The sequence below is a fragment of the Psammomys obesus genome, unplaced genomic scaffold, assembly GCF_907164565.1.
Source record: "Psammomys obesus unplaced genomic scaffold, mPsaObe1.curated_primary_1811, whole genome shotgun sequence".
NCBI classification, from domain to species: Eukaryota; Metazoa; Chordata; class Mammalia; order Rodentia; family Muridae; genus Psammomys; species Psammomys obesus.
The window spans coordinates 22,473,399-22,484,682 of NW_026596046.1; the positions used below are offsets into that span (position 1 = coordinate 22,473,399).

Sequence of the window (11,284 nt, forward strand, 5' to 3'; positions counted from 1 at the left end):
CTTCTGACTTTCCTATTTGATCTAAAAATTTATAGAAAAATGAAACACTGTGACATTCGTTAATATTTACACAGATTGACTAATTGCAAGCACAAATCTATCATCTGTCTACCTTTATCTACTATGTTTTGAAAAAAGTATTTTTTATATTTCATTTTATTTATGTGTGTCAATGTTTTGCATATATGTATACACATTATGTGTGTGCCTGGTGTCCATGGAGGTCAGAAGAAGACATCACATCTGAATAGAGTTACAAAGATGGATGTGAGCCATCATCAGTTCTGGGACATAAACCCAGCTCTTTTGAAATACCAATGACAGCTCTTAACTGCTAAGCCATCTCTCCAGCATCTGTCCACTTATCTACCATCTATCAGTCAATTAATCATCTATTTACATAATTTTTCTGTGCTTCCAGGAGTCAAGTTATAAGATATAAAATCAATTTTCGTTTCTATTCATGCTGGATCTGAGCTGTTTTATGGTCATGCGGGTGACATACAGCTTTCACAAGAAGCGTCTAATAATGCATAAAAATTGTAAAGTTTTAATACAGCAAGAAAAAGACCATTTTTAAAATCATAATTTAATTGTATTTTGAAGCAGTTGTTGGTATACTTTTATTCTTTGATGTCTTCTGGCCATATATATATATTTTTTTTACCTTATCCTACAAGGCATATCCTTTATTTTTATTTAAGTCATGGAGTTGTTGTTTATTTAGTTTATAACTCATTTGAGTTTAAAAACGTAATACTTTGAGAAAGTGTGTGAATTTATATTTTATGTCTGTCGTTGACCGAACGCCAAGGGGTTGAACACATTTGCTAGGCCGCTACAATAAGCTAAAACGTCACTGCTGTGCCACAGAATTACTTTAACGCTTACATTAAATTAATTATCTATCTGATACCATCATCAGCTTGAATGTAATGTGCACAGTCTCTCTAAAGTTCTTGTTATCATGATTCCCTGAGGAAAAGATGATATAAATCACGTACTAACTTCTGATATGAATCTTACATTCAAGTGGTGACTTTACTTTCTCTGCTGAATAATTTTTTTTTTGCCAGGTCTTTTGTTTTAATTTGCTGAATTTTTCTTTTACTGGCATTGTGACCCACTTTTAAAGCAAAATTTACCTATACTATTTTACTAAAGTTCTTACAATAAATTAAGTGTAGTTTTAATTATGCCAAGATTTAAAGTTAATTTTTTTTTTCTTAAGTAGCAACTGCTTCTTTTTTTGTATATAGCAGAAACTTAAATATTTTTTGAAAAAAAAAAAGCTTCATATGTTTGGCATTCAGCACACTAAAGGTGGTAAGAGACAATGTCCGTAAGAAAGTGTGAGTTCTAGGTAATTTCTAACATAGTTAATGCCAGCCATGTATGCCGATTCTCATTTATAATTATGCATTATATCAAGAATCACACAAAACACATAGATTGTGTTTAGTGAAAGCTTTCTAGAATCTCTATCAAGAACCTATTTATCTGTACATTAGGAGTGTTACATAAAAATTTCCTGAGAAATGTATGATGGTCAGCATATACTGTTGTTTTTTTCTAATTCATTGAAAAAGCTTAATATTTACTTATGTTTGAATTAGGAAGAGGAGGTTGTTGGAATAAATACAGGCACCCTCTCCACACTAGCGAGTTCTATACCCTGTGTGTCAAGGCCATGCCTTTTATTGAGTACTTTCAAAAACCGAAGTGTAAAATGTAAGGACAATATACCCTCATTTATGATAGATGCATATTAGTGTTATAATTTTAAAACAAAGTATGTTTATTGATGAATTTACCATATGCCATGTTTGATCAGAATGTTATTGACGACTTTACTGTAGTCTTGTTGAAAAGAGTCAATTTTGTGTGCGTAAATATAAAAGTGATTTATTGGGTAAACTAGAATTTATTTTCTGTAGATGTTGCTCTCGGATAAAGCTGCCATATTTACATACTTATACCTGCCATGCTGTTTTCAAAGTCTGTAGACAGATGTCTAAAAGTACTGCAGGATCGTGAGCATTTGAGAACTTAAAAATTTACATGGCACTGTTTTTTTATTGATATTTTTTTTATTAACCATTCAACACTCTCAGGCATCTTAATATTACTTATATATATTTTACATAGGAAAAATGATAGAAAAATCATCATACCATTTATGAATAAAATTATTATGTATAATTTGGATTATTTATTGTAAGCATTTTGATGACCAAAGAAAATATTTATTCTTTTTATGTGAAAAGAAAAATAGAACAGGGTAGTAGAATATTCATTTTCATTTTATTTTTTGATTTTCTTCTTTTTTAATGTAATAAAATACAATAAGATACAACAAAAACCAGAAATCAAGGTTGGACAAGGTAAAACCACAGGAAAAAATATCTCCAGGAGAAGGCACTAGAATTAAGAGACCTGTTTGTTCACTCACTCAGGAGTCCTGTAAAAATACCAAACTGGTAGCTCTAACATACATGCAGAGCACCTGGTGCAGGCCTGTGCAGGTCGTGGGCTTGCTGCTTTTGCCTTTCTGAGCTCATATACGTTATGATCATGTTGATTCACAGGGCCTTGTTTTTCTTATGTCCTCTATCCCCTCTGCCTCTTACACTCTTCCTGTGTCCTTTTCCATGGGGTTCCCTGAGCTCTGAGGGGAGGGATTTGATATAGACATCCTATTTTGAGAAGTGTTTTACAAGGTCTCTCCTTCTCTGCCTAATATCTGCTTTTTATTAGTTTCCATCTGCTTCAGGACAAAGCTTCTCTGGTGATGGCTGAATAAGGTACTGATCTGTGAGTATAGCAGAACATCACTAGAAGTCATTTTCCTGTGTCTTCTTTTTCTTCTTTCTCCTCCTCCTCCTTCTTCTTTGAGACCAGTAGTATTTGGCTTACCCTAGGTGTCAGCTATATCTGGTCACTGGTTCTTGGTCACACAACCAGTGTTGTGAATCTAGTGGAGTGGGAATTTAGTCAAATCAGGCATTGGTTAATCACTCCCACAAGTTTTGTGCCACCGTTGTCATAGCATATATTGCAGGCAGGACAGATCGCAGATCAAAGGGTTTTTTTGGTTTGGTTTACGTTTATGTATTTCTTTTGGCAGCCTGGAGAGTATTCTCCTTTACCAAAGACACTAGAAAATGTGGTGAAGGCTCTGTATAGGCACCAGATTAACCTTTTCATGTTTAAAGAGTTGTGTGGGCGTTGTCTTCTGCAATGGGAAAACCTATTAGCTTGGCAACTACTAGGGTATTTCCATAGGACCACTTTGGCTTATGACCAAACATAACTTTGGTTATGACCTAGTTCTGGTAATGGAAGCTTCATATGGAGACAAGAGTTGGCCAGGGGGATTCTGTCTTCATTATTTGAAGACTTCATTAGGATTGCCTTCACACGCTATAGGAAGTTTTCACTGCCCTAGGCTTTTATATCCTCCTCAAAGGCCCCTCAATTCTAGCTGGCTTTCCCTGCATTTTCACTTTCAACCTCACTTTACCTACCTCTCCCCACCTGATCTTGTTCCCATTCCCCCTACACCAGTTCATCCGTAAAATCTACTCTATTTCCCCATCCCAGGGATATCCATGTGTCTCCTCAGCCCCTTCCTCTATATATAACCTCTATGGGACTATAGGGAGTAGACTGGTTATTATTATTTATTTAATAAACAGACTTATTTATTTATTACTATTTAATATGCACATACAAATTAATACAAGCCATATTTATATTTCTAGATCTGAGTTACCTCATTTAGGATGTTTTTTTAAAAAAAGTTTTATGCATTTGCTTGCAGATTTCATGATGTCATTGTTTATTTTTTAATAGCTGAGTAATATTCCATTGTGAAAGTGTACCACATTTTCTTTATTCATTCTTCTGTTAAGGGACAGCTAGGTTGTTTCCAACTCTGGCTATTATGAATAGAGAAACAATGAATATTGTGATCAAGTGTCTTTGTGGTAGGCCCTTTGTGAAGTGTCATTTGGGAATATACCTAAAAGTGGCATAGCTGGATCCTGACATAGATTAATTCCCGTCTTTCCATAGTGGCTGTACAAGTTTGCACTCCCACCAGCAATGGAGGAGTGTTCCCCTTGCTCCATATCCTCACCAATGTTAGCTGTCACTCCTGTTACTGATCTTAGACATTTTGACAGGTGTGAGATGGAATATCAAAGTAGTTTTGATTTGCATTTCCCTGACGGCTAAGGGTGTTGAACATTTAAGTGTTTTTCTGCTATTCGATATTCCTCTGTTGAAAAATCTATGTTCAAATCTGTATTTCATTTTTAAATAGGATTATTTGGTTTTAATTAGGAGACTTTTAATTACTGCTTTATTTTCTCACTAGGGGTAATATGTCTGTTTACTTGCTTATCTGATCTCAATTTAATGCTGGTAAGAGGTAGCTACTAATAAGCTTATCTATTTCTTTTAGATTTTCCAATTTGTTGGAGTTCAGATTTTCAAGTATGTTCTAATGATTCTGTGGATTTCCTCTGTATCTGTTGTTATGTACCCCTTTTAATTTCTGAGTTTGTTAACTTGGCTATTCTCTCTACCTTTAGTTAATCTGGTTAAGGGTTTGTGGATCTCTCTGATTTTCTCAAAGAACCAACACTTTGTTTCATTGATTCTTTGTCTTTGTTTCTGTTTTATTGATTTCAGCCCTGAGTTTTATTACTTCCTGCTGTCTACTCTTTTTTGGGTTTGATTTCTTTTTTTTTTCCCTAGAGCTTTCAGGTATCCTGATAAGTTGCTATTGTGAGATCTGTCTAGTATATATATATTAAATGTAGGCATCTAGTGCTATGAACTTATCTCTTAGAACTGCTTTTACTGTATCCTGTAAGTTTGGGTGTGTTGTTCATCTGTTTCTATTTAACTCTAGCAAATCTTCAACTTTTTGTTTATTTTTTTTCTTATCCCATTTTTTTTTCTCAGTACAATTATTCAGTTTCTATGAGTTTGTAAGCTTTTTGTTGTTGATATCCAGCTTTATATCATGGGGGTTTGATAAGATGCAGGCAGGTTCAATTTTCTTGTATCTGGGGAGATTTGCTTTGTGTCAAAGTATGTGGATTTTGAAGAAGTCAGACTTTGAGAAAGATCCACTAGTTGCTGAGAAGGTATATTCTTTTGTGTTTGGGTGAAATGTTCTGTAAATATCTCTTAGGTCTATTTGGTTGATAACTTCTGCTAGCTATAGCATTTCTCTCTTTAGTTTTGGTCTGGATGAACTCTGAGTGGTGTATTGAAGTCTTCGACTAGTGTATGAAGATCAACATGTGATTCAAGCTGTAGTAATCGTTCTTCTACAACCTTGGTTGTCTTTGTTTTGGGGGCATAGATATTAATAATTGAAATGCCATTTTGATGGAGTTTATTTTTGTTGAGTATGTAGTGTCTTTTCTTATTTTTTTTTTGATTAGTTTTGGTTTGAAGTCTGTTTTGTTAGATATTAAAATGGATCCACTTGTTTCTTAGTTCCAGTTGCTTGAAATATTATCAAACCCTTTACTCTGAGGTAATGCCTATAATTGATGTTAAGGTGTGTTTCTTGTGTGAAGCAGAAGGCTGGATTCTTTTCTGCATATATACTGTATCTTTTTATGGAAGAACTGTGACCATAGATGTTGAGAGATATCAATGACCTATCATGGCTTATTCCTGTTATTATTATTATTTTTTTTGGTGTGTGTGTGTGTGTATGCTTGAATTATTTTTCTGTTTTTGATCTTTGATTATTTATTTTCTGTATTTTTCATGGCTGTATTAACCACATTAGGTTAGAATTTCCCTTCTGGCACCATTTTTAGGGCTAGTTCTGTAGATAAATAATGTTTAAATTCAGTTTTATCATTAAACATCTTGTTTTCTCTCTCCATTTATGGTGACTGAAGTTTTGCTGGCTCTAACAGCTTGGACTGACATCTGTGTTCTCTTTGAGTCTGCAATATATTTGTCCAGGTTTTTTGGCTTTTAGAGTCTCAATTGAGAAGTCAGGTATAATTCTAATAGGTCTGCTTTTGTATGCTATTTGACCTTTTTCTCTTGCAATTTTTAATATCCTTTCTTTGTTCCGAATGTTTAATGTTTTACTTATTTATTATGTGCTGAGGTGACTTTCTTTTCTGGTCTAATATATTTGATGTTCTGTTAACTTCTTGTATGCTTAAAGGTATTTATTTAGAAAAATTTTCTTCTATGATTTTGTTGAAAATACTTTCTGAGATATGCATGGTATGTACTCACTTATAAGTAGATATTAGCCATAAAGTACAGTATAACCATGTTACAATCCGCAGACCCAAAGAAGCTAAGTAATAAGGAGGGCCCAAGGGAGGATGCATGAATCTCACTCAGAAGGGGAAATATCATAGGTGTTAGAGTTGGATGGAGGGAGGGAACTGGATAGGAGAGGGGATGCAGAAGGGAGATATTAGGAGTAGGGAGAGCAAGGGAGAGATGGCTGGATGAGAGAACAGAATTCAGAGGTGGGGGTATCTCTGGGGCCCTCCAGAGATGTAGGATAAGAGAGACCCCAGGAAGTCTATTGAGGTCATCCTAGCTGAGACTCTTAGCAACAGGGGATGTAGAGCCTGAAGTGGCCACTTCCTGTAGCCAGGCAAGACTTCCATTGAAGAGATAAAGACTCCAACCTACCCACAGGACTTTTGACTCAAAAGTTGTCCTGCTTATAAGATGTGCAGGGACAAAGATGGAGCAATGACCAAGGGAATGGCCAACCAAAGACTGGCCCTATTTGAGACCCATCTCATGAGAAAGAAACCATCTCTGACAGTATTAATGTTATCCTGCTATGCTTGAAGAAAGGAGTCTAGCATAACTGCCCTGAAAAACTTTAGCCAGCAGTTGATGGAAACAGATGGAGAGACTCACAGATAAACATTATACAGAGCTCAGGGAGTCATGTGGAAGAGTTGGGGAAATGATTGAGGGAGCTGGCGGGGGAGAATTGCACAAGAAGACCTACAGCGTCAACTAATCTGGACCCATGGGTACTCATTGAGACTGAAACACCAACCAAAGAGCATGCACTGACTGGTTTTAGGCCCTGCACATACATAGCAGATGTGCAGCTTGGTCTTTATGTGGATCCCCCAACAACTGGAACAGGGTTCCTCTCTGACTCTGATGCCTGCCTTTGAAAACATTCTCATAACTGGGCTGCCTTGTCTGACCACAGTGGGAGAGGATGCGACTAGTCCTGCAGCAATTTAGTATGCCACAGTGGGTTGGCACTTAGATGGGGACTTCCACCTTTTCTGAGGAGAAGAGGGGAGAATGGGGGGGAGTGTGTGAGGGTGGACTGGAAGAAAGGAGGGGGGGCTGTGATCAGGATGTAAAGTGAATAAATAAATTAATTAACGAGAAAATGCTTTTTGTGCTTTTGAGCTAGCTGTGTTTCTTCTTTCTTAATTCCTATTATTCTTAAGTTTGGTCTTTTCATAGTATCCCAGATTTCTTGGGTGTTTTGTGTCAGTTTTTTAGACTAAATTTTTTTTTTGACTGACAAATCATTTTCTCTAGGTATCCTAAAAGTCTTGAACAGTTTTATTCATTTTCTTCAACTGTTTAGGTTGTTTTGTTTTCTTTAAGGAATTTCTTTTCCTTCCTTCCTTCCTTCCTTCCTTCCTTCCTTCCTTCCTTCCTTCCTTCCTTCCTTCCTTCCTTCCTTCCTTCCTTCCTTCCTTTCTTTCTTTCTTTCTTTCTTTCTTTCTTTCTTTCTGTTTTCTTCAAGGAATTTATTAACTTCCTCTTCAAAGACCATTATTATCTTAATAAGGTTATTTTAAGGTACTTTTTTTTTTTTTGCTTCAGCTGTGTTGCAATATGACTGCTGTCATAGAATTGCTGGGTTGTATTGACGCTATATTGCCCAGGCTATTATTGATTGTGTTTTTATGTTGGTGTCTAGGCATCTGGTATTGGAATGATCTAGGTGCTGATTTGTGAGTGTTTTGCTCTTTAATTTCTGTTTCCTCTCTGGATTTTTGGAGAGTGTGATGGCTGTGTTTTTCTTTGTAGGAAATTTCCTGTGGACCTGACAGACATGGTTATGGCAGGTTCCAGATAAAATGTGTTTCTGGGTATTGAGAGCTGACTCTTGGGAATGAGAATAGGCTAAGGGTCTGAATGGCTTCATAGGAGAGAGCAGAGTATAATGTTCCACCAGATCTGTTTATTTAGTCTCCTTGGAGTTGGAGTAGACAGTGAAGAGAAGTCATCTCAGAAGATCTGCTATTGCACAGGTGATTAGTCTGGGGAACTGGATGTTTCCTTGGCCTACTCAGGTGATGTGTTCCCAGGGAATGCCTGTTGGCATTGGAGGCTGGCATAATGGAGTGAATTGGGGGAGAGAATGTTGGAGGAGAAAATCTTTGTGATCAATCGGGAAGGGGGCCAGAGGGTAAAGGAAGACAGCAGCAGGTGTTCTGCTTCAGTGCTGTGGATGAGGCTGGGGTGGTTGAGAGGAAGGAACAGAAGTGAGGATCTGCAGCCATCCATCCTACCTGTTCCCCTGGCAGAATTGTCCTTTGTGTCAGCAGGAGGTGCCATCTGGAGTTAAGGACTGGGATAAAGCAACAAGCTGTTGGAGGAGGGTAAGGAGGGAAAGATCTGCAGGATTCATAAGAGACAGAACAGTGGGGAGGGGAAAGTTGCATCAGGTGTTCAATCGCCCATTTGGTAGTGAGAGTTGGAGGTTGGGTCTGGAGGAACCGAGCTTGTTTCATTTTCAAATAAGATTTTAAATGTGTATTTTCTAATATGTGATATGTGATAGTAATATCTCATATGTGATGGTAAAAAATACTGTTTCAGAGTAACAAAAATATTTCCATGCTTTCAGTTAGATTTTTTCCAGACAGTCCACCAACATTCTTAATATGCATCCAATTAAGTTAAATGCTAATATTTGTGCTCTACGCATATGCTTTTAAAACCATAGGAACATTTTCTTATTTATTCCTTGAAAATAGAGATACTTGTTTGTTGAGGCAAAATGTCATTCGTATACGTTCTTTATGAATGACTTGATTTCCCATGTATCTGAAAATTTCTAGTATATACTTAAATTTACGTATTAATGAATCTGTCTTATAATAATTATGTAAAATAAATAAAATAATGATGGGTAAACTATATATATATATAAAACTATATTATATTAATTTAGTTTGAAATAATGCATAAAATTATTGATATTAAGACTAAATAAAGCAATTATCTATGGAAATGTGAGAAAACCATCAGCTTTCATTAATAAAATCACATAATTAAAAGGTTGCTAATGTCTATAAAGAAGATACACTTTCAAGCTCTCTTTAGTGTAAAATATCAGGGGACTTTCTAAAGATAAGGAGCAGAAGATGAACATTTTAAGCAAATGCATAAAAATTTTGGAAAAAGTCTTAAGAATTAAAAAGTGGAGCAATCATAATTCATTATTACTCCAGTATTTCCATTGCCCCTGAGCTTCATGCCCTGTTATCCTAATCTGCATTCTTTGCTTTCATTTCTCTTAGAAACATCCTTTCAGAGACAGGCGATGGATGCCTACAATCATACCACAGTGACTCAGTTTATCCTCATAGGGCTCTCTAACCTCCCTGAGGTGCGTTACCCTCTCTTTGTAGCCTTTGTCATCACCTATCAGATCACTTTGCTGGGCAACGGGGCCATCCTGTTGGCCATTGTGACTGAGAGAAAGCTGCAAACTCCCATGTATTACCTGTTGGCAAATCTGTCCCTGCTAGACATATTCTGCCCATCAGCTACTGTTCCCAAGATGCTCAATAATCTCTTGAGTGAGGATCACAGCATATCCTTTGTTGGGTGTGCTTTGCAGCTCTATTTCCTGGTGGCCCTAGCTGGGACTGAAGTTTTCTTGCTGGCTGTGATGGCTTATGACCGGTATGTGGCCATATGCTTTCCTTTGCACTATTCCCTCATTATGACCAAGGTTCGCTGTGTGCAGCTGGTAACTGGAACCTGGGCGGCTGGGTTTCTCAACTCCTTTCTCCACACAATGTCCACCTTTAACCTGTCTTTCTGTAAGTCCAACCGAGTTAACCAGTACTACTGTGATATCCCACCTGTGATGGCCCTGTCCTGCTCATCCACCTATGTAGCAGAAATGCTCGTTTTAGTAGTAGGAGGTATTTTTGGGGTTGGTGCTTTTCTGATCACTTTGATCTCCTACATATACATTGTCTCCACCATCCTAAAGATCCAGTCAGTGGAAGGGAAGCGCAAAGCTTTCTCCACATGCGCTTCCCATCTTCTTGTCGTCTTCCTGTTCTATGGCACAGCCATATTTACCTACATCCGCCCCTCCTCCAGTCAGCATTCTCCTGCCAGAGACAGACTCATCTCTATGCTGTATGCAATCATTACTCCCATGTTAAACCCCATTATCTACAGCCTGAGAAACGCAGAAGTCAAAGGAGCACTCAGAAGAGTTTTACATCCTTGGATTTGTTCACAGAAAGCATGATGTAAGACTTGCTCAAGCTTCTTAGAATGACTATATGGAAGCAAGTAGCACAATAATAAAGAGATGAATGTATGCAGAGGAAGAAACTGAACAAAACATACATATAAGTTCAGATATTATTATCTACATTTCTATAACCACTCACAATTAAATTTGTAGTTAAAAATAAAAATCTTTGAGAGGGAATAGTTTTAGTAGGCTATCTGAAGGAACTATATGTACTACTGTCTTAACTGTCTCAATATCTATACCTACATGCAGGTTTATAATTATATTTGCTTATATCTGTATTATCTATTTTTTCTCTTCTACATCTATCATATAGTTACAGATCTTCATTTTTCCAATTATGTTTTATTATTTTAAAAAGAGTTCTATTTTTACTTAGAAACACGAGGATCTTACCTGCATGTATGTATGTGTATCATTGTATTTGATGTACCTGTGTGCCTGTTTATACTTGCTGCTTGCAATGTTCATAGAGGTTGTTGGGTCACCTAAAATTGTAGTTACAGACAATAATGGGTCACCTTGTGGATGTCAGAGACAAAAATCTCAGTGTTCTGCATGAGCAACACGTGCTTTTATCTTCTGAGACATTTTTCTACTATTAATTCTTTTTAAATATAATTGTGTGTTTTGTCTGCGTATGTTTGTGTACCACATGTGGGCATTGTTCATGGAAGCCAGAAGATGGCATTATATTGCCGGTTACAGGAGTTTCAGATGGTT

The 11,284-nt window shown here is 36.7% G+C and overlaps 1 protein-coding gene across 1 annotated transcript; it reads left to right on the forward strand.

Moving 5' to 3' along the window:
* The first annotated feature begins 9,604 nt into the window (after window positions 1–9,604).
* LOC129688265 (olfactory receptor 5V1-like) lies at window positions 9,605–10,552 on the forward strand. The gene has a single exon (XM_055623006.1). The coding sequence runs from the start codon at window positions 9,605–9,607 to the stop codon at window positions 10,550–10,552; it is 948 nt and encodes a 315-aa protein (XP_055478981.1).
* The last annotated feature ends 732 nt before the right edge of the window (window positions 10,553–11,284 follow it).

What these genes read in the sequence shown, in the direction of transcription:
- LOC129688265 (XM_055623006.1), top strand. Translation starts at nt 9,605, where the DNA reads ATGGATGCCTACAATCATACCACAGTGACTCAGTTTATCCTCATAGGG.